Source organism: Carassius gibelio, chromosome B1 (assembly GCF_023724105.1).
Source record: "Carassius gibelio isolate Cgi1373 ecotype wild population from Czech Republic chromosome B1, carGib1.2-hapl.c, whole genome shotgun sequence".
Lineage (NCBI taxonomy): Eukaryota > Metazoa > Chordata > Actinopteri > Cypriniformes > Cyprinidae > Carassius > Carassius gibelio.
The window spans coordinates 35,051,350-35,076,380 of NC_068396.1; the positions used below are offsets into that span (position 1 = coordinate 35,051,350).

At 33.4% G+C, this 25,031-nt stretch overlaps 1 protein-coding gene and 1 long non-coding RNA gene across 2 annotated transcripts; both read left to right on the forward strand.

The window, feature by feature from the left end:
• The first annotated feature begins 48 nt into the window (after nt 1-48).
• On the forward strand, nt 49-18,450 carry LOC127949591 (uncharacterized). The gene is made up of 4 exons (XR_008152388.1): nt 49-112; nt 13,037-13,197; nt 17,648-17,793; nt 18,289-18,450. It is a non-coding gene; the product is annotated as an uncharacterized LOC127949591 (long non-coding RNA).
• A 5,076-nt stretch (nt 18,451-23,526) lies between these two features.
• Nucleotides 23,527-24,972, forward strand: LOC127948415 (deoxynucleoside triphosphate triphosphohydrolase SAMHD1-like). Its single transcript, XM_052544848.1, has 4 exons — nt 23,527-23,613; nt 23,702-23,805; nt 24,143-24,251; nt 24,850-24,972. Exons 1-4 carry the CDS (start codon nt 23,527-23,529, stop codon nt 24,970-24,972), a joined length of 423 nt encoding a protein of 140 aa, XP_052400808.1.
• The last annotated feature ends 59 nt before the right edge of the window (nt 24,973-25,031 follow it).

Here is a 25,031-nt window from a genome sequence, read left to right on the forward strand (position 1 = left end):
ATATATATATTAGTAGTAGTATATAACTATTGTCATATGTCTTTTCAAAGGCAAATATAATGATAAGGATGATGATGAAGAGGAGGAGAATCAGGAAACCTCTTCAAGCAAGGTAACAAATAAAAATGAAACTAAGCTAACTATTAAAGGCATGTTTTTCACATGTTATTTTCATTTTTCACTTTAGAGCAGAAAGTTTAAGCATTTATAAAGCATTTAAACGTTTGACCTCATACAGTGTTTGTGAATTGTGAGAAATGACTGGGGAAGTCGTGTCCTAATGGTTAGAGACTCAGACTTGTAACCCTAAGATCATTGGTTTGAGTCTGAGGTTTGGCAGGGATTGTAGGTACACTCACAGAAATATTTCACCCCAAATTTAAGATTATGTAATTTTATTACATGACAAATTCCCATTTACATTTTCTTCATAACTTTGACTTTGTTTTAGAAACACACGGTTATAACAGCTAGAGAAAAGACTAAGACAGAAATCAAGGGTCAAGAGCCCAACTAAAGCAAACACTGATCTCTAACATGGTTACTTCAAAAGAAACAATAAATCAACATCTAAACCTTAGTTCATTCTCAATACGATCTTCTGTAAGAGTTATAAAACAAACAATATTCTGTTATTTAAAGTTTATGTGATTGGTTTTCATCAAAGTTATGAAAAAAATATAAATGGGAATTTGTCATGTAATAAAATTACATAAATCTTAAATTTGGGGTGAAATAGTTCTGTGAGTGTAGGGGGGGGGGGGGGGGGTGAAAAACCAGGGCTTTCTTCCAGCTTCATTACCACGACGCATACATCTGTTATTATTATATAAAATTGATATTTAGTAGTAGCTTATCAGTGGTGACTGTCAGTTATTATATGTCACTAATGTTTGTGCATAGAGCCCATAACTATACTGTTCTGATAAAGGGGACGTAACACCAGTTTTGGACAATCTCATGTTAATAGTACTACATCCTTCATATATCAGAAGAGTCTTTTTCTATCAGATTTATAAAAGAAAGATACAATCCTCTTTTCACACAACCAGCAATCAAGTCTTGAGACAGTCAGACAGTATGCCATGCACACGTGGCATTTGTGTGTTCTGTGAACTATAGCCCTATTCGCACATGATTAGTATTACCTAGTGACCTCCAGTCATTTGTAATAATTTCCGAGGTTGTCTGTGATCTTAACCCCATGCAAATCGTCCATGACTGTAATTTGTAAAGTAAAATTTCCCCCGCAAATGTCCTACCATATTTTGCCGAACACCGAGGTCCTGTGATAATATGCGTCCCTTGTGAATTGGCATCTCTGTGATTAGCCCAGCATTTGGCAGAAGAGTCGTTTATAATTTATTCCAAAGTTTTTGTTTCCTGTGCACCTTTTTTTCCATCTTTCATGAAGAATGGAGGCTGTGTTGGAGTGTTTTGATTACTAATAATTACTAATAACATCGAATAATTACCGTATTTTTCTGACTATAAGTCGCACCTGAGTATAAGTCGCATCAGTCCAAAAATATGTCATGATGAGGAAAAAAACACATATAAGTCGCACTGAACTATAAGTCGCATTTATTTAGAACCAATAACCAAGAGAAAACATTACTGTGTACAGCCACGAGAGGGAGCTCTGTGCTGCTCAGTGTAGACTACAGGAGCACTGAGCAGCATAGAGAGCCCTCTGGTGGCTGGAGTTGGTAATATTTTCTCTTGGTTCATTTCTCTTAGTTCAGTGGTTCCCAACCTTTTTTTCAACTCGCGGCCCACACAACCAAACATATATGTTTGCACCGCCCACTGCAAAAAAAAAATAAATAAAAAAAAAAAAATAACACAGATCTGACACCGCTATTGTTGGGTTAATAACTAAGTACTCACAAGCTAGATTGTTAACTGTATTTATTGAATGAACTACACTGTAAAAAATTTTGCCGTTAAATAACAGTAATTTTCTGGCAGCAGGGGTGCCAGTAAAGTACTGTTAATTTACAGCTCTTAACCATTAATTTACCGCTACCATGGAAATTAACTCCACTCCCACTGCTTCAAACAGTTTGAGTTTTTAAAACTAGCATTCCTACGATGTTAGTACTATGAACATATTTCATTTGAGTCCACTGAGAAGGAATATTTCTTACACTTAATGTGCAGTAATAAAGTAACTAAATACATGACTTTTACTCAAATCACTGCAGCTCATTGTCAGCTGTATTACACATGTATGTTCTGAAATACTCAACACAGAGATCATCACTGTATCAGCAACTCCACATTTACTGCCTTTATATAAAGCAGCAGAAAATCTGAATTTGTGGCTCATCATTGACTGAAGCACTGGCTCTACTCTCCAGCACAATGGTGAACAACAAAACTACATTAAACTACACTGTAAAAATTTTTGCCGTTAAATAACAGTAATTTTCTGGCAGCAGGGGTGCCAGTAAAGTACTGTTAATTTACAGCTCTTAACCATTAATTTACCACTCTTATTTTTTAACAGTATTTTACCGTAAATTCTACCATGGAAATTAACTCCACTCCCACTGCTTCAAACAGTTCGAGTTTTTAAACTAGCATTCCTACGATGTTAGTACTATGAACTTATTTCATTTGAGTCCACTGAGAAGGAATATTTCTTACACTTAATGTGCAGTAATAAAGTAACTAAATACATGACTTTTACTCAAATCACTGCAGCTCATTGTCAGCTGTATTACACATGTATGTGCTGAAGTACTTAACACAGAGATCACCACTGTATCAGCGACTCCACATTTACTGCCTTTATATAAAGCAGCAGAAAATCAGAATTTGTGGCTCATCATTGACTGAAGCACCGGCTCTACTCTACAGCACAATGGTGAACAACAAAACTACATTAAACTAAACGATCTCTCTTGTGCAAACACACATTAATACAGTCAAGTTCAGTATTTACTCTCATTATCAGTGTATGACTTTGCCTAATTTTTTTTCTATGGATGTTCACAAATATTTTAGTTAAATTAACTTATTTTTCATTTGGTAAATCTGACGTTTACATTTTACAGTATATTACTGTTTTTCCTTGACTTGACGGCAAAAAACTGTAGAAAAACAATTTTTTTTGCTGGCAACCATTAATTTACGGCAAGAAACAGTAGAAAAACAGTTATTTACTGGCAGCAGGGGTGCCAGTAAATAACTGTTTTTCTACAGTTTGTTTCCTGTAAATTAATTACAGCTTATTACTGTTAAATTATGTTTCATTCTGTTTTTTCTTCATCTTAAATATTTAACCCTTTAAACCCCACAAGAAAATCCTCAGTTTTAAATGAACACTTATAATGTGTGCACACTACAGAGTGTTAGAGTAACACTGAATCAGTGAAGTTAATGAGATAATTCGGTGATTAATTGATGATTGAGCATTAGTGATAAACACCTGCAGAATCACTGAAGGAAAGAGAAACACAAGATCTACAAATGACTTCAGCCACAGCCTTAGATTAAATCAACTGAATAAAAGAATACATCAAATCTCTCAAGATCTGATTAAACAACTACTAAAACAGCTTCACTAGATTCACATTACTAACCAGGCTGACTTTATTTCTGTCAGATGTCTACAGAAGAACTTATGGAGAGTTAAATAGGTTTAGGTGTTTTTTTCACTACCATGATGGAGATCAGTGTTTACTTTAGTTGGGCTCTTGAACGTGACTTTTCAACAACTAAGGTTTTTTTTTTTTTTTTTTCATGCTGTAACAATGCGCCTTTGGAACCTGTTATAGCAAAACAAAAGTACACAGAAGAAAAAAAATCTGATATTGTTGTTTATAGATTGACAAGAACAAATACTATTATTTCTGATCTAATCCCATATCTCTTCTCTTATTGAATATTGATACTACAGCATGAGAAGGAACACTGCTGAGCCATAAGTTATGAAAGACTGTTAAGAAAATGTCACTCATAATAAATAAAAAAAAAAAACCTTTGCTGAAATTTAGACAGAAATATCAAGAATCAGCGTATGAATCACAACAATGGTGACAATCCACAAAATAAATGAACAGATCAGTTCTGAACATCACAACACATGCTACTAAAACTTAAAACAAATGCAAGCACATAAGAATTCAAGAAAATAAGTGAACAATTCAGGGGCATAATTTATTCATGCCGCAATGCATGCTGGGAATCATGGATGAGTTTTATCCTGTGCTGGTACCCAGCATGCATTGCATCATGAACCTTTTGATTGTCACCATTGTTGAGATTCATATGCTGATTGTTGATTTCTCTCTTTGAGTGTTGTGGGGACTGCTGCCCGAAATACTTAACTAAAACTAGTCGTTAAATCCATAAATACTGGTTATCTCACTACTTATCAATCTTACTAAATTGAAGTGTCATTGACTCAAATATTTCAACACCAAATTAATTTTTGATTATTATAGCAATACTTTAAGCCAGTCTAGGAGATCATGCCTGTTAGAAACAACCATAATCACTTGACTATCAAAATTAATACTGCTGTAACAGATGCATCATAAAGATACAAATACAGCAATAAAACAAAATGTAAAGTGTACAAGTCAATGGTCAGGAGCCCAACTAAAGCAAACACTGATCTCCAAAATGGTGACGCTAAACGAAACAGTAACATTATCATCTAAATCTCTTTAATTCTCAGTAAGATCTTTTGATCTCTGTTCTCTGATCTGACAGAAATAAAGTCAGTCTGGTTAGTAATGTGTGAAGTTGGTGAAGCTGTTTGTTGATCGTTTAAATCTTCAGTTGATTTCATCTAAGGCTGTGGCTGAAGTCAGTTGTATTTCATGTGTTTGTCTTGTTATGTTTTTTTTTTCTTCAGTGATTCTACTCATTAACAGCAGCTGTTGATCATTGTCTGAATTCACTCATTAGTGTTCATTCTCTCTGTCAGGTGGACTATATTAGTAAACTCATGTAGGGAATAGTGAATGAGGGTGTAGGGTGTGATTTGAAACACAGCCGCTGAGTGTCGAATTTGAACGTTGTTATTTTACGATATATAGCAGCAGGCTACTTCTCGAAAACGATGAATATTACCCAGAATGCACTTTTTAAATGAAAAACAGTATTTTACTGTCGAAATTTGGCTGTTTTTTTACAGCGATTTTTAACAGTGTAAATCTCTCTTGTGCAAACACACATTAATACAGTCAAGTTCAGTATTTACTCTCATTATCAGTGTATGACTTTGCCTATTTTTTTTCTATGGATGTTCACAAATATTTTAGTTAAATTAACTTTTTTTTTTTTATTTGGTAAATCTGACGTTTACATTTTACAGTATATTACTGTTTTTCCTTGACTTGACGGCAAAAAACTGTAGAAAAACACTTTTTTTTGCTGGCAACCATTAATTTACGGCAAGAAACAGTAGAAAAACAGTTATTTACTGGCAGCAGGGGTGCCAGTAAATAACTGTTTTTTTTTACAGTTTGTTTCCTGTGAATTAATTACAGTTTATTACTGTTAAATTATGTTTCATGCTGTTTTTTCTTCATCTTAAATCTTTAACCCTTTAAACCCCACAAGAAAATCCTCAGTTTTAAATGAACACTTATAATGTGTGCACACTACAGAGTGTTTGAGTAACACTGAATCAGTGAAGTGAATGAGATAATTCGTGATTAATTGATGATTGAGCATTAGTGGTAAACACCTGCAGAATCACTGAAGGAAAGAGAAACACAAGATCTACAAATGACTTCAGCCACAGCCTTAAATGAAATCAACTGAATAAAAGAATACATCAAATCTCTCAAGATCTGATTAAACAACTACTAAAACAGCTTCACCAGATTCACATTACTAACCAGACTGACTTTATTTCTGTCAGATGTCTACAGAAGAACTTATGGAGAGTTAAATAGGTTTAGGTGTTTTTTTCACTACCATGATGGAGATCAGTGTTTACTTTAGTTGGGCTCTTGAACGTGACTTTTCAAAAACTAAGGTTTTTTTTTTACATGCTATAACAATGAGCTTTTGGAACCTGTTATAGCAAAACAAAAGTACACAGAAGAAAAAAAAATCTGATATTGTTGTTTATAGATTGACAAGAACAAATACTATTATTTCTGATCTAACCCCGTGTCTCTTCTCTTATTGAATATTGATACTACTGTTAAGAAAATTTCACTCATAATAAAAAAAAAACCTTTAGAAAAAATTTAGACAGAAACATCAAGAATCAGCGTATGAATCACAACAATGGTGACAATCCACAAAATAAATGAACAGATCAGTTCTGAACATCACAACACATGCTACTAAAACTTAAAACAAATGCAAAATTATAAGCACATAAGAATTCAAGAAAATAAGTGAACAATTCAGGGGCATAATTTATTCATGCCGCAATGCATGCTGGGAATCATGGATGAGTTTTATCCTGTGCTGGTACCCAGCATGCATTGCATCATGAACCTTTTGATTGTCACCATTGTTGAGATTCATATGCTGATTGTTGATTTCTCTCTTTGAGTGTTGTGGGGACTGCTGCCCAAAATACTTTTTAACTAAAACTAGTCGTTAAATCCATAAATACTGGTTATCACACTACTTTTCAATCTTACAAAATTGAAGTGTCATTCACTCAAATATTTTAACACCAAATTAATATTTGATTATCATAGTAACACTTTAAGCCAGTCTAGTAGATCATGCCTGTTAGAAACAACCATAATCACTTGACTATCAAAATTAATACTGCTGTAACAGATGCATCATAAAGATACAAATACAGCAATAAAACCAAATTTAAAGTGCAAAAGTCAATGGTCAGGAGCCCAACTAAAGCAAACACTGATCTCCAAAATGGTGACGCTAAACGAAACAGTAACATTATTATCTAAATCTCTTTAATTCTCAGTAAGATCTTTTGATCTCTGTTCTCTGATCTGACAGAAATAAAGTCAGTCTGGTTAGTAATGTGTGAAGTTGGTGAAGCTGTTTGTTGATTGTTTAAATCTTTAGTTGATTTCATCTAAGGCTGTGGCTGAAGTCAGTTGTATTTCATGTGTTTGTCTTGTTATGTTTTTTTTTTCTTCAGTGATTCTACTCATTGACAGCAGCTGTTGATCAGTGTCTGAATTCACTCATTAGTGTTCATTCTCTCTGTCAGGTGGACTATATTAGTAAATTCATGTAGGGAATAGTGAATGAGGGTGTAGGGTGTGATTTGAAACACAGCCGCTGAGTGTCGACTTTGAACGTTGTTAATTTACGATATATACACTGTAAAAATTTTTGACGTTAATTAACAGTAATTTTCTGGCAGCAGGGGCGCCAGTAAAGTACTGTTAATTTACAGCTCTTAACCATTAATTTACCACTCATTTTTTAACAGTATTTTACCGTAAATTCTACCATGAAAATTAACTCCACTCCCACTGCTTCAAACAGTTCGAGTTTTTAAAACTAGCATTCCTACGATGTTAGTACTAGGAACTTATTTCATTTGAGTCCACTGAGAAGGAATATTTCTTACACTTAATGTGCAGTAATAAAGTAACTAAATACATGACTTTTACTCAAATCACTGCGGCTCATTGTCAGCTGTATTACACATGTATGTGCTGAAATACTCAACACAGAGATCATCACTGTATCAGCAACTCCACATTTACTGCCTTTATATAAAGCAGCAGAAAATCTGAATTTGTGGCTCATCATTGACTGAAGCACCAGCTCTACTCTACAGCACAATGGTGAACAACAAAACTACATTAAACTAAACGATCTCTCTTGTGCAAACACACATTAATACAGTCAAGTTCAGTATTTACTCTCATTATCAGTGTATGACTTTGCCTATTTTTTTTTCTATGGATGTTCACAAATATTTTAGTTAAATTAACTTTTTTTTTTCATTTGGTAAATCTGACGTTTACATTTTACAGTATATTACTGTTTTTCCTTGACTTGACGGCAAAAAACTGTAGAAAAACACTTATTTTTGCTGGCAACCATTAATTTACGGCAAGAAACAGTAGAAAAACAGTTATTTACTGGCAGCAGGGATGCCAGTAAATAACTGTTTTTCTACAGTTTGTTTCCTGTAAATTAATTACAGTTTATTACTGTTAAATTATGTTTCATGCTGTTTTTTCTTCATCTTAAATCTTTAACCCTTTAAACCCCACAAGAAAATCCTCAGTTTTAAATGAACACATATAATGTGTGCACACTATAGTGTTTGAGTAAAGTTAATGAGATAATTCTGTGATTAATTGATGATTGAGCATAAGTGATAAACACCTGCAGAATCACTGAAGGAAAGAGAAACACAAGAACTACAAATGACTTCAGCCACAGCCTTAAATGAAATCAACTGAATAAAAGAATACATCAAATCTCTCAAGATCTGATTAAACAACTACTAAAACAGCTTCACCAGATTCACATTACTAACCAGACTGACTTTATTTCTGTCAGATGTCTACAGAAGAACTTATGGAGAGTTAAATAGGTTTAGGTGTTTTTTTTCACTACCATGATGGAGATTACTTTAGTTGGGCTCTTGAACGTGACTTTTCAACAACTAAGGTTTTTTTTTTTTTTTTTTACATGCTGTAACAATACGTCTTTGGAACTTGTTATAGCAAAACAAAAGTACACATAAGAAAAAAAATCTGATATTGTTGTTTATAGATTGACAAGAACAAATACTATTATTTCTGATCTAATCCCGTGTCTCTTCTCTTATTGAATATTGATACTACTGTTAAGAAAATTTCACTCATAATAATAAAAAAAAAAAAATCTTAGCTGAAATTTAGACAGAAACATCAAGAATCAGCGTATGAATCACAACAATGGTGACAATCCACAAAATAAATGAAAAGATCAGTTCTGAACATCACAACACATGCTACTAAAACTTAAAACAAATGCAAAATTATAAGCACATAAGAATTCAAGAAAATAAGTGAACAATTCAGGGGCATAATTTATTCATGCCGCAATGCATGCTGGGAATCATGGATGAGTTTTATCCTGTGCTGGTACCCAGCATGCATTGCATCATGAACCTTTTGATTGTCACCATTGTTGAGATTCATATGCTGATTGTTGATTTCTCTCTTTGAGTGTTGTGGGGACTGCTGCCCGAAATACTTTTTAACTAAAACTAGTCGTTAAATCCATAAATACTGGTTATCACACTACTTTTCAATCTTACTAAATTGAAGTGTCATTCACTCAAATATTTCAACACCAAATAACATTTGATTATTATAGCAACAATTTAAGTCAGTCTAGTAGATCATGCCTGTTAGAAACAACCATAATCACTTGACTATCAAAATTAATACTGCTGTAATAGATGCATCATAAAGATACAAATACAGCAATAAAACAAAATGTAAAGTGTAAAAGTCAATGGTCAGGAGCCCAACTAAAGCAAACACTGATCTCCACAACGGTGACGCTAAACGAAACAGTAACATTATCATCTAAATCTCTTTAATTCTCAATAAGATCTTTTGATCTCTGTTCTCTGATCTGACAGGAATAAAGTCAGTCTGGTTAGTAATGTGTGAAGTTGGTGAAGCTGTTTGTTGATCGTTTAAATCTTCAGTTGATTTCATCTAAGGCTGTGGCTGAAGTCAGTTGTATTTCATGTGTTTGTCTTGTTATGTTTTTTTTTTCTTCAGTGATTCTACTCATTAACAGCAGCTGTTGATCATTGTCTGAATTCACTCATTAGTGTTCATTCTCTCTGTCAGGTGGACTATATTAGTAAACTCATGTAGGGAATAGTGAATGAGGGTGTAGGGTGTGATTTGAAACACAGCCGCTGAGTGTCGAATTTGAACGTTGTTAATTTACGATATATAGCAGCAGGCTACTTCTCGAAAACGATGAATATTACCCAGAATGCACTGTTTTAATGAAAAACAGTATTTTACTGTCGAAATTTCGACAGTAAAATACTGTTTTTCATGACACTGATCAACAGCTGCTGTTAATGAGAACAAAGGTTTTTTATTTATTATGAGTGACATTTTCTTAACAGTCTTTCATAACTTATGGCTCAGCAGTGTTCCTTCTCATGCTGTAGTATCAATTATTAGATCAGAAATAATAGTATTTGTTCTTGTCAATCTATAAACAACAATATCAGATTTTTTTTCTTCTGTGTACTTTTGTTTTGTTATAACAGGTTCCAAAGGTGCATTGTTACAGCATGAAAAAAAAAAAAACCTTAGTTGTTGAAAAGTCACGTTCAAGAGCCCAACTAAAGTAAACACTGATCTCCATCATGGTAGTGAAAAAAAACACCTAAACCTATTTAACTCTCCATAAGTTATTCTGTAGACATCTGACAGAAATAAAGTCAGTCTGGTTAGTAATGTGAATCTGGTGAAGCTGTTTTAGTAGTTGTTTAATCAGATCTTGAGAGATTTGATGTATTCTTTTATTCAGTTGATTTCATCTAAGGCTGTGGCTGAAGTCATTTGTAGTTCTTGTGTTTCTCTTTCCTTCAGTGATTCTGCAGGTGTTTATCACTAATGCTCAATCATCATTTAATCACTGAATTATCTCATTAACTTCACTGATTCAGTGTTACTCTAACACTCTGTAGTGTGCACACATTATAAGAGTTCATTTAAAACTGAGGATTTTCTTGTGGGGTTTAAAGGGTTAAAGATTTAAGATGAAGAAAAAACAGAATGAAACATAATTTAACAGTAATAAACTGTAATTAATTTACAGGAAACAAACTGTAGAAAAACAGTTATTTACTGGCACCCCTGCTGCCAGTAAATAACAGTTTTTCTACTGTTTCTTGCCGTAAATTAATGGTTGCCAGCAAAAAAAAAAAGTGTTTTTCTACAGTTTTTTGCCGTCAAGTCAAGGAAAAACAGTAATATACTGTAAAATGTAAACGTCAGATTTACCAAATGAAAAATAAGCTAATTTAACTAAAATATTTGTGAACATCCATAGAAAAAAAATTAGGCAAAGTCATACACTGATAATGAGAGTAAATACTGAACTCGACTGTATTAATGTGTGTTTGCACAAGAGAGATCGTTTAGTTTAATGTAGTTTTGTTGTTCACCATTGTGCTGTAGAGTAGAGCCGGTGCTTCAGTCAATGATGAGCCACAAATTCCGATTTTCTGCTGCTTTATATAAAGGCAGTAAATGTGGAGTCGCTGATACAGTGGTGATCTCTGTGTTAAGTACTTCAGCACATACATGTGTAATACAGCTGACAATGAGCTGCAGTGATTTGAGTAAAAGTCATGTATTTAGTTACTTTATTACTGCACATTAAGTGTAAGAAATATTCCTTCTCAGTGGACTCAAATGAAATAAGTTCATAGTACTAACATCGTAGGAATGCTAGTTTAAAAACTCGAACTGTTTGAAGCAGTGGGAGTGGAGTTAATTTCCATGGTAGAATTTACGGTAAAATACTGTTAAAAAATAAGAGTGGTAAATTAATGGTTAAGAGCTGTAAATTAACAGTACTTTACTGGCACCCCTGCTGCCAGAAAATTACTGTTATTTAACGGCAAAATTTTTTACAGTGTGTATGGTTGTGCGATATGGACAAAAAAAAAAGAAAAAAAAACATCGCAATTTTTTGATCAATTTTGCTATTTAGATTTTAATCACAATTTTGACGCACACATATATGCACTGTAAAAAAATCCTAATTTTACAGTAAATAACTATATTTCTGTTATTTTAAATTATATTCAAAACTATGTAAAATTACAAACAATATGTGTAAATTAATTAATTGACTGTTAATTTACAGATTATATCATTAATGATAAATTACAGTAATCCTCATTTTTTTACACGACAATTACTCTATTATTTATACAGCATTTTTCTGCTTTCTTAAATTACATACAAAATTGTGTAAAATTACAATAAACATTTGTAATTAAATATGTAGCTCATTATATTAAAGGTTTATATCCATACTAACAATCTAACATATTTTCTTGTCATTTTAAAGTAAATATTATTAGTTTTACATTTAATTGTATTTTTACATATAAACTCTGTAATTGTCGATATATAATTTTAGCAAACTTTTATCATTGCATAAACAATTTGTAGTCTCTTGTATCTTTGCTCTCCAGATTAAAACTTTCAGGCATGTTGTGGCTCTGGCCACACACAATAAGTGATGTCACAGAAAGTAAAAGCACACAGCAAAATCCCCAATGTTAATTTAACACTCTGAGTGTGGACTCATGCAATACCACCGCTGCCCACAGGTTGAAAACAACTGTCTTAGTTCATTTCTCTTGGTTCATGTCAAATTTACTTTGATAAGTCGCACTTGACTATAAGTCGCAGGACCAGCCAAACTATGAAAAAAAGTGCGACTTATAGTCCAGAAAATACGGTACTAATAATACTAATCCTGCAAACTTTAAACACTTAACTAGTTAGTATAACTTTTTTAAGTTAATAAACTTCAAGTTTTAAGTAATTATTAGACCTTTAGATTTTGTACTACAAAAGCATGTTTAGTGCATTTAACTTGAAATATTGAGTATGCTTTGGGTGTCCAACTCAAAATTTGTTGGAAGCCTTCTCATCTCTTGTGGTTAACTTTTTAAATTTTGATTTTAAATTTCTACTCCTGTGTGAAACTAATTTCTTTGAGTTTGAAGTGTACTCCCAGCTGTTTTTAGAAACTGAATTAAATCCAGTAGCCAGTGTGAATGTTTTACAGTAGATAAATGTTTTGTAGCTAGACCTTCTAACCTTTTGAAGTAGATGAAAATACAAAACCTTTTCAACTTTGGTATTTAGATTTTTTGTTTATTGGAAGAAGTGAGAATAATTGGTTTGATATTGATTAAAATAAATCAATAAATCAATCAATCAATACAAATAAAATGTAAATATCAGTGGCATCATTTGCAGTTACATTCTAGACATTTAATAAGATTCATGACACGACACTGAAGAATGAACTGCACTGATATTTGCCATTTTCTGTCTTTTAGATCTTCAATGACCCCATTCATGGTCAGATTGAGCTGCACCCCCTGCTGGTGAAGATCATTGACACTCCTCAGTTTCAGAGACTCAGACACATCAAACAGCTGGGAGGAACATATCTGGTGTATCCTGGAGCCACTCACACTCGCTTCGAACACTCAATTGGGTAAGGCTTGTATTTAGTTTGATTTGTCTTATGTGCACACACACACACACACACACACACACACACACACAGTGCTTCCTATTCTTTCCAGTAAGGTTTTTATTAACTAAATTAACATTAGTTAACATTAACTAATAATGAACATTACTTCAGCATTAATTAGTCAATTGTGAACATTTCTATTATTAACAAAGGTTAATAAATTCTTTATAAATATAATAGCTCTAATTAGTTGAGTAGTGCTACTGATACACTAGTTACATTTGCGCAAACAATATGTTACACGAATTGTTATGTTTTTAACTGACAAAACATATATAAAACTCTTGGGTTAAACCACGTTCAGATAACACACCAAAAATTCAGGGATACTGTTCTTCTTCTGCATTTATTCTTTTAAGGAACTCCACTCTCAATTACAATTGGCAGTGCTACTCGCAGGCACAATGGTGAATAACAATATTACATACATAACATTTGCTCTCCTCTTTATCAAGAAACAAAAGAAAACAAAGCATTCTCAGCTACTCAAAAATTATTATTTTTTTTTATTATCTAGGGGTAGAGGGTAGTCTGCATCTTGCCACGGGCCAGTTTGGGGATTATTCTGCCCCTTGTCAGGACAGGCTCACTAACATAACTAATTTCATTTCAGTCCAGCAGGAGTTTCTCATGGCCTTATAGCGTCAGAGTTAGCTGGGCCAGTGTGTGTTGTGATTGGTTCGTCTAAAATGTGAATTGTAGTCCAAACGAGTTGTTAATTGCATTATTTGAAAAGTGATTTCTGTTCAATAAAATATCTCTTTTTGAAGTGTACTTTGAGCTTTGTAACTTTGCAGAATGTTTTTTTTTATTTATTTTTTATTTTTTATTTTGTTTTGCTCAGCAACATTACATACTAACTAAAGTGGAAAAAGTTAAAAGCATAATAGGACCTCTTTAAATAAAGTCAAAATATATGAGACAGAATAGTACCAACAAACATTACCGGCATGCTAAGAACAGACAGTACTGAACCACTCAACAGTGAACAAAAAGGAACTAAAAGAATCCATGGTGATGAACATATTATAGACAGGTGTGATTATTAATGAATGCCCATGGTAACTGACCCTGCATCTCAAAGTTCATACTATCCATCCTAAGCAGTATGTAAGATCAGCGGTGGGTAATCCAGTGGCCAAAGAGTAAAAGTCCTGTCATATTTTGGTCCACCCATAAAGTCAGCAGCTGATTTCACCAGAGGAGGAAGAAAAGTCATTCATTCCAAGTCACAAACTAGTCTTGAGTCAAATCCCAAGTCCTCAAGACTTGAGTTCATGGGTGGAACAAAAATATGGAATGACTTTTACTCTTTTATGGAAGCATATGGGTAGCAATATTCAATTTGGAATGTAATATGCAAAATGACAATGCAATATGTAAAATGGCAATGCATTTTTCTGTATTTACATTTACATTTTCCAATACATGTGTGCATCGTATGGTGCTAAATGAAAATGAATTAGTTTTTTTTTAACATTAGTTTTAATATGTAAAATGAATACTAATTTTAACGCTTTATAAGTTGCAAAATTAAAATGAAATTGTATTACAGAAATGATTAGATATGTATAACATGTTCAAGCAAAAACTGGCAACATTATCATTCAAATGCTATTGCTATATATATGCTATTGCTATTGCTATATATATATGCTATATGGAAAATGTAAATGCAAACACAAAAATGCATTGTCATTTTACATATTGCATTCCAAATTGAATATTGCTACCCATATGCTTCCATACTATTTGGCCCCTGGATTACCCACCTCTGTGTAAGATTCGAATAAGTGTGTCCCAAAGCATAGTATGTTGAAAACAGTTCGCCAAAATCCCCGGATGGTCAACTATTTCAGGTTGATTTTTGAAGTGTAGATCTGTGAACACTCTAATGGCTAAAATTGCCCACAATCCATTCCACTTTGGGGAAGGATTCGGTCCAGCACTACAAACACAATAAAACGTGTTCGAAAAACTGCAAACATGGCAGATGCTCACGATCGACGGTTAGGTAGAGAAGTTTACAAAAAGGGGTTTAAATAAGTAATAATTAACATTTTACCTGGTAACAAATATTTATTTATTGTTATCTGTGTTATATTTAATTTGCAACAGCAATGTGAACTTTTATAAACATCCATTAGGCTCATTAAGATGAAGGGTTAGGCCAAAGGAACTGTGACAGCTATATTTATATTCTCTAGTAATTTGAAACATAGAAGAAGACAATAGTCTAAAATCGCTAAATGGCTTTGTCTTACAAAAAACAAATTCCTCGTATGTGTAAACATACCTGGCAATAAAGCTCATTCTGATTCTGATTCTGATTCTGATTCTTTGCTAAAATGAACATGCAAAAACTTCCACTACGTGCAATATGTTAACACGTTAATATTTTTTCAAGAGATACAAGCTGAAATGTTGCAGGATCATGCACAGACAAATGGAGTGTTTGATTTACTCTAATAGATGCTTTTTAAAGGTGGAAAGATAAAACAGATATTTTGTACTTCTGCCTTTTCTCTGTAAATTATGTCAAGGAAGCTAATTTACTTCTGTTACTTACAGTTTTTTATGATTGCTTATTTTTATTTATTTTTTTATTTTTTTAAATCAATGCTCATTTTGTCAGAACACTACACACACAGCAAAATCGCCAGTGTTAATTTAACACTCTGAGTGTGGATCATATAAACACTGAAGCAGTGTTAAAAGTAACACTGAAGCAGAGTTGAAGTTAATGAGATAATTAAGAAGTTAATTGTGTTATGATTGCCCATTACTTAAGAAACCTGATGTTAACAAGCAGAATCACCAAACGAGAAAATCACAATTTGTGTGTCACCATTATAGTGATCAGTGTTTGCTTTAGTTGGGATCTTGCCAAGAGCAAAAAGCACTGGGTGTTGATGATTATTTTTTATGTAATCGTTGCTTGACATTAATCACTGAACTCTTTTACAGTCTCTTCTCTTCTTATCGATCATTATTGATTGTAACAGCTTTGATTACACAACAAAAGAGTCTGTATTTTCTATACATTTTGTAGGCATCTCTTGTGATTCTGATTTTTTTTATTAAAGAGATTTAATTTTAGGCACACACAGATAACAAGAATCAGTGTATGAATCTCAACAACGGTGACAAACAGCATATTCAGATAAACAGATCTACTCTGAACATCACAAAACTAGATACTAAAAATTCACATAAAAAACAGCAAAAATAAAATATAGTTAGAATAAAAAGTTAAAAAGACAGATCAGCTCATAATTTATTCATGCCGCAATACATGATGGGAGCCATGGATGAGTTTTTATTGGCTACAACATGCTTTTTTATGGACACCTTTGTTGTAATGCTCACACTGATTCTTGATGTCTATGTGTCTAAACTAAAGAACTTTTTTTTTTTTTTTTTATGTAGAACTAACTTTTAAAAACATGTCATATTATGCCAGAAATGCTGGATCACTTTTTTTATCCACCTAATTTATGTACACAGTAAAGAAAACTGAACTCAGGCATTCAGGTCACTCCATGACATTTAGTCCAAACCATAATCCAATCCATAATATAGCCTTGGCTCTGGTCTGTCTGTATGGTATAACTCAGTTACCACAGCCACGCAAAATCTATAGTTGATAACTGAAGGGTCAAGATCCCAACTAAAGCAAACACTGAAAACTATAATGGTGACACACAAATTGTGATTTTCTCGTATGGTGATTCTGCTTGTTAACATCAGGTGTCTTCAATAATAGTCAATCATAACTCAATTAACTTCTTCATTATGTCATTAACTTCAACTGTGCTTCAGTGTTACTTTTAACACTGCTTCAGTGTTTATATGTGTCTACACTCAGAGTGTTAAATGAACACTGGGGATTTTGCTGTGTAAGTCACAGGCTATGTCCTCTCTTGCAAGACAGCAATGGAAGACTCTTTTTGAATGGCACAAACATAATTACAATTCACAATTAACATGAGTTGTAAAAGTACAAAATACACAATAGAGAATGCTTGCAATATAGTGACCTGTTTATTATTATAAAAAATAATAATAATAATAATAATCAGATTAGATTACATGTTCAGTTGGTGAAGTTGTGGTTGGAGGAGGGAGTTGATCTGCAAACAGCAATGTTATAGAAGAGATGCTGGAGAATGGGAATTTAAATGAACCACTGTGATAATTGTCAAAACTGGATTGGTACACGTCAGGAACAGCTGACTCTCAGCTGATGAGAAATCGGCTGATGTGGCCTGACTAATGCTCATCACCACAGAGTTCAATATAGAGAATCTGATTCTAAACTAACGAATCAATCAACTGATCAAATGATGTAAAAGCTGGATTTTATCATGTGTTGTGTTTAAAATTATGTCTTGTCTGTTTTTGTAAGGGCTGCATATTTAGCAGGATGTCTGGCAGAAGTTCTGAGAGAGAAACAACTGAAGGAGTTTGAAAAGAACCAAGAGGAACAGGGCAAATTAATTGATGAGAAAGACATCCTTTGTGTCCAAATTGCAGCTCTGTGCTATAATTTAGGTGAGTGCCAGAAACAAGCACACTTGAGCAGAAATAAAAAGTATGTCTATATAGACCTATATAGATTTTGTGGAACATCCTTCAAAAGAGGGGAACAATGTAAAGGGTATTAAAACAAAAATTAACAACAAATAAATCATATAAATTAATATGAAATAGATTTGTCATGTATATTTATTTGCAGAATTGGAATTTATTTAAAGAGTTTTAAGAACATGTATATTTGAAATGTTAAAAGTTTGTTCAATGTAAATGTAAAATTGAAATAATGGTTGCAAACAAATTTTTGTAGTATTCTAAAATGAGGTAAAGCAAAATATTTATACTGTCTTTGTACTTGAGTAATTTAATATATTTAGGAGTAAGATGGTTGAAGCTCTTTTATTATTTTAACTGGTCACACTTTATAGCAAATGTGATGAAAATGAAATAGAATTGTTCTCATGCAAAATATGAAAAATGCAGTATATATAACTTTTTTTTTTTTTTTTTAAGGTCATGGTCCATTCTCTTACCTGTTTAAGGACAGGTTCATCCCTAAAGTCTGTCCTAGTAAGTGCCTGATCTTCTCACTTTACTGATGTCAATGTATCTGGTCAAAATGAGAATCAGAAAAAGCTTTATTGTCAAGTATGCTTGCGCATACAAGGAATTTGTTTTAGTGACATAGGCTTCCAGTACACAGAGACAACAACACACAGACAAAAATAAATAAGTAAATAGGCAAATAAATAAGTGCATAAAAAATTGTGCTATAAATGATAAAGGAATAGGATTGAGTAAGATGCAGGGATGTACTAGGATGGAGGGGTAACAAATAAATATAAGGATATTGCAAATCTTTATTGCATAAGCATAAATGGGGAGCATTTAACTGTTCTTGGGGTAGATTGCCTGGGGGAAGAAACTGTTCTTGTGCCTGACTGTTCTGGTATTTGCGGCTCTGAGGCGCCGGCCAGATGGCAAAAGTTCAAAGATGGGATGACTTGGATGTGAGGGATCCAGAGTGATTTTCTGAGCCCTTTTCCTCACTCTGGATGTATACAGTTCTTGAAGGGTGAGCAGGGGAGCACCAATAATCCTTTCAGCAGTCCAAACAGTTCTCTGTAGTCTTCTGATGTCTGATTTTGTTGCTGAACCAAACCAGACAGTTATAGAAGTACACAGTACAGACTCAATGACGGCAGAGTAGAACTGTTTCAGCAGCTCCTGTGGCAGGTTAAACTTCCTTCCCAGCTAGAAACGTTTAATGTTCTAGGAATGTTTTCAGTGGCTAGTTTTATTTTAGTTCCCAGAATGTTCTGCTAAAAGGTAGGATAACATTCTCTAAAAACATTCTAAAAATGTTTATTGATAACATTGTTACAACATTATTCTCTAACATTCTAATAAAGCTTCCCATCACATTAAATATGGACTGACATTGCTCAGAAGTCAAATGTTGGTTGAAAGTGAAAACCCAACCTATGTTTGGTGTCAAACTCTAGCGTAAATACTCCAAACACAGTATTACCAACTTCACTTATTATAAACAAGATTTATTTCTGTCATAAATGTAAAAAAAGTTATTATTGAGATTAACAGAGGTGTTAATGGTTTATTGAAAATAATAGTTTAGTTTGATGTCACCATTATGGTGATCAGTACTTAGGCAGTATCACTCTTTTCAGTGTTACTATTCATTTAACTGCTGTAATTATGCTTGTTACAGCATAAACAGTGATATAAAAATGTCATCAGAGGAAGTTGGTTACTTGCTGATGTTACAAATTTGCAATGTATTCTGGGTGCCATGTATGAGTTTTATACGATATACCCAGAATGCATTACAGCAAAAAGCACATTACCATGGTTGAGATTCATACACTGAATCTTGATGTTTGTGTGACAAAGAAAGGTTTATTTTTCTTTAAATCCTTGGAATTATCTGCTTTAAATTCAGCAGGGTCTCAGGCTGTTGACCCATTGAGTCACTTTCATAAATATTATACAACTGACACCTTACATTAGATTGGGTGACCAAATAACATATGTGATGACATATTAATCATCAGCAAGCAACCAGCGTTGTCTAACCTGATGTTCTCTTGTTGTTTTTGCCTTAATAAAGATTAGAGCAGTTAAAGAATGAACGTGACGTATCAAGTGTCAAATTGCACAACTAAAGCCAACACTTACCACCATTATGGTGACCTCAAACCAAACTATTACTTTTATACAGACATCCACATCTAACTCTGCTTAAATCTTAATTAGAATGTTAGGGGATAATGTTCTAATAATGTTATTAATAAACATTTTTAGAATGTTTTTATAGAACGTTATCCTATCTTTTGAGAGAACGTTCTGGGAACAAAAATAAAACTACCCACTAAAAACATTGTTAGAACAATCATGGGAATGTTCTTATAACATTTTTAGAGCAAAAAAAAATCTAGCTGGGTTAGCTGGCGAAGGAAGTACAACCTCTGCTGGGCCTTTTTCACAGTGGAGTCAATGTGAATGTCCCACTTCAGGTCCTGAGAGAAACCTGAATGACTCCACTGCAGTCACAATGCTGTTCATGATGGTGAGTAGGGAAAGTGCAGGGGGGTTTCTCCTAAAGTCCACGATCATCTCCACTGTTTTGAGCGTGTTCAGCTCCAGGTTGTTAAGACTGCACCAGACAGCCAGCTGCTGGAGTCTTTAGACGTGCAGTCGTTGGTGTACAGAGAGAAGAGCAGAGGGTAGAAAACACATCCCTGAGGAGCACCTGTGTTGGTGGAGCATCTGTTTGATGTGAATTTCCCCAGTCTCACTAACTGTTGCCTATCTGTCAGAAAGCTGGTGATCCACTGACAGATAGAGCTAGGAACAGAGAGCTGGGTCAGTTTGGTCTGGAGGACTGTTGGGATGATGGTGTTGAAAGCCGAACTAAAGTCCACAAATAGGATTTCTAAATAAAATAAAGCAAAACTGAAAGAACAAAACTAAAGAACACATTTATATTATTAGACTCTACGGCTCATGAATATTTTTTAATTACCTATGTGCCCACGTGGAAAACAAGTTTGATAAGTACAGTATAAAATCATTATGCCAAAAAAAACAATGTGTTTGTGGTTGTGTGAAAGAGATTATTTCAGTAATGTGTACAGTATAACTGTGACTTCAGTTCAGTTCTTTTGACATCATTTAAGAAAAATATATAATAACCTTTTTTGTTTGTTTTCTTAGGTGATCAGTGGAAGGTAAGCAGTAAAAAAAACTCTTCTATATTAAATGCAAACTGTTTTTACATTTAGCATGTATATTTCACAATTCATAATGCGGTTTTCTATGATATGATAAAGGTGCTTTATTTACAAATACAAACAAATTCTACTTGAATAAACCTATAGTGAGTTAAATGACACATTGAAATGTTGAAAGAAGCACGTCTTAGGAAAAAAAAAAACAATCACAACAAATGTGTACAGTAACACACTACAAAATTATTTTGAGTAAGCGTGCTGGAGGGCTTCATATCAGAAATTTGTCAAATTATGCTTTACATTTTTGATACCACACTTACATTAATGTAATAACATGATCATTCTGTAATCATTTTCTCACCCTTTTGTCTTCTCAGACCTGTATGACTTTCTCTTCTACACTGTAAAAAGTGATTCTCTATATTTATTCAATAAAATTGTGTCAAAAATTTACAAGCAATTTTATTAATTAAATTTAACACATTTTAATTAAGTAGAAATAATCATTCAAAATGAGTAGAATAACATGAAAAAATTAAGTAAAATTTACACAAAAATATTGATTTCATTGGAAAAAAAAACAACAAAAAAACACTATGCTAAAGAATACTATGTTATGCGTGCCAGGCCAGTAGTTGGCGATCATGAAACACCCTTCGAAAACATCATATGCATGCACATGACGTCAACCTTTTTACAAATTCACATTCATACATAAATATGATAAAGGCAGTATGTTCAAAAGGTTGTAAGGCCCCCAAAACAAAGTTATTGAAGACACCTAAAGCTCACGAACAGAATCACTGAAGGAAAAAATAAATAATTTGCTTACCATTGTAGTGGTCAGTGTTTGCTTTAGTTGGACTCTTGACCCTTAAAGTTTTAAACACATTTTCTTTGGTTGCTAGTTGTGATACAGCAGCTAGATAAGCCAAGATGGAAATGCAACCATGTGGTGTTTTTGCATCATCATTTGGTCTAAGTTGGGTGTGTTTTATCAATGACAGGTGTCCTGTGGTTGGACAGTATATGTTCAATTGTCTTCATCATTATCAGAGAAATTCTTAGAAGCCCCACTGATCAAAACCTTTTTAAAAAAGAAAAGTGTTTTCATTTAGGCACACAGACATCAAGAATCAGCCTGAGAACCTCAACAATGGTGACCATCAAAAAGCATGTTCCACTGCATTCTGGGTGCCACCAATCAAAACTCATTTATGGCTCCCATCATGCTTTGCGGCATGAATAAATTATTAGCAACAATTCTACAGTAGCTTGTTTTGTGATTCTTACAGTTCGTCTGAATATGCTGTTTGTCACCATTCTTGAGATTCATACGTTGGTTCTTGATGTCACTGTGTGATCAGAATTCTTAAACTCTTGGTTACACTGAAAATTCCAGGTCTTTTCTTTGTTGAATCACAGAGCTGCTATAATGAATGTTAACGTAACTCAGAGATCAGGCTCTGAATGAGTTCAGATATTCAAGTTAAACAAAGATTATGTAAAAGCATAGCCAACACCACCTGATCATCTTTTTTCTTAGCTTGGCTAGCTGTTATAACTGAGTTACAACAGCAATGCAAAAAGTAATGTTAAAATATCAAGGGTCAAGAGCACAACTAAAGCAAACACTGACCACTATAATGGTAACCAATAATTTACCCTTTGATTCTGTTTGTGAACTTTGGGTGTCTTCAATAACTCTGTTTTGGGGGCCTTAGGACACAACCTTTTGAACATGATGCCTGTATCATGTTTATGTAAGCAACAAAAATGTGAATTTGTAAAAAGGCTGATGTCATGTGCATGCATATAATGTTTTCGAAGGGTGTTTCATGATCACCAACTACTGGCCTGGCATGCATAACGTAGTATTCTTTAGCATAGGTTTTTTTTTTTTTTTTTTTTCAATGAAATCAATATTTTTGTGTAAATTTTACTTAATTTTTTTCATGTTATTCTACTCATTTTGAATGATTATTTCTACTTAATTAACATGTGTTAAATTTAATTAATAATATTGCTTGTAAATTTTTGACACAATTTTATTGAATAAATATAGAGAATCACTTTTTACAGTGTACATTAGATTACAAAAGTCAAGCTCCAAAAGGACACAAAAACACAATTATAGTTTCATAAACATTGTTCTGAAAATCTTTTGACAGACAAACTTGTTTTATGTGGCTATCCACAAGAATAGAAAACCAGCAGTCTCGGAAATTATAGATCACAGTTCAATTGTAGATACTGTTGTACATGTAGGAAGGCAGACAAGTAACAAGACACTCTGATGTGTAGCGTTCTTGTTTTTTAATATAATTTACTGTTGATGCCCAGCTTAATGTAGAATTATGTATTTATAGCTGTGTACAGCTTACATTGTTTATTTCTAAAAGTTATGACAATGTGGCAATTCATACATAGTGTTTGTGTGTTTTATTCTCAGCATGATGATGCCTCAATTTGGCTGTTTCTGGATATAGTAGAGGACAATATGGAAAAACTGAAAACTGAGCTGAATTTAAATGACTTCACCTTTATTAGAGATTTGATTAAGGGCGGTGGAAGTGCAGATGAAATGGTATAAAATCATGTAAACTGCAATTCCAGCCAATATTCTTTGTTATACAGTGTTTCATTTGAGTATTGAGTTATTTACATTCTTACAGTGGCCAGATGACAGTGAGAGACGTGAGAATAAGTCTTTCCTGTATGAGATTGTGGTAAACCAATGGAATGGCGTTGATGTGCGCAAATGGGATTATTTTGCACGGTAAAAATGTCGGCTTTTAAAGGGATGCTCATTGTAATAATGGTTGTTAATCTTAACAAGAATTATTACGTTGTAAAATACTTAAATAGTCATTACTTTAGATATCATGTGAAACCTCTGATATATTATAACCTTTAATATATTCTCATAAATATTTTGATGTATGATTAGCTTTTATGGCTGAATAGAGCATTTGTACAATTGATGAAATCTATTGCTTCTGTGTGATGCAGCACACTGTCGATTGTCTGTATAAAGTCAGAGGTTTCTGTCAAAGCAGTCTGCAAAACATTAGCCAGAAACCATGCTGAATGCATCTTTTTGTCCTCTCTTTCAGAGACTGTCATTACCTCGGCATCCCAAACAGCTTTGATCCTCAGCGTTTGCTGAAATCAGCTCGAGTGTGTGAGGTGAAGGGGGAAAAACACATCTGCTACAGAGACAAGGTACCTCATACACAAGATCACTTATTATTCATTACGTCTCATAAGATCATTTATTACCTACACCACAAAAAGATGACTTTATTGAGACTGTGCATAAAACATTGTCACCTGTAAAATAATGAATGATCAATCATTGCTAAGCATGTAAGAAATGATTGTAGAAACAATGCTTCAGTCAAGTGAGTTAAAATAGAAACTTACAAGACAACATCCTCCATTACATAATTATAATTGAATTCAGTTTATATCAATAAGATGAACATGAAAGCAATCTTCAGATTTAAGGAAGATGTTTATAAATTAAATTGAAAACATTTACATTTCAATATTTAAGACAACCCCACTACGTATAGTTAATGTACACTATTAGATGAGGCCTTGATTAAAATAAAATAAATTAAAGGTATAGTTCATCTAATGTGTCATTTAGTATTGTGAGAGTAAGATTTTACTGTTCATGGCTGTTCTACTTCCACCTTATATAAAGATGTATTTTGGGGGATCTGATCACTGGTGGTCAGCGTTTTGTTACTAGAGCACAGAAATCACATACAGTCGTCATTCTGTGCTCTAATCCATCAATCTCTGTCTCTCGCAGGTGGCTGATAACATTTATGACATGTTTCACACCAGATACACTCTGTACAACCAGGCCTACCAGCACAAGATCGTCAACATCATTGAAGCAAAGTATGTTTACAATGATTGCACTCCAGTTTAAAAATATGTTTTTTCTCTTCTAGGTCACTGTTGCTTAAGTTGTTTATTGGTTAATACTTT

Bases quoted from the DNA above. Each gene is read 5' to 3' on its own strand.
- LOC127948415 (XM_052544848.1), top strand. From the start codon at position 23,527: ATGGAAAAACTGAAAACTGAGCTGAATTTAAATGACTTCACCTTTATT. The intron at 23,614-23,701 runs GTATAAAATCAT...ACATTCTTACAG, and splicing joins GTGGAAGTGCAGATGAAATG to TGGCCAGATGACAGTGAGAG. The intron at 23,806-24,142 runs GTAAAAATGTCG...CCTCTCTTTCAG, and splicing joins AAATGGGATTATTTTGCACG to AGACTGTCATTACCTCGGCA.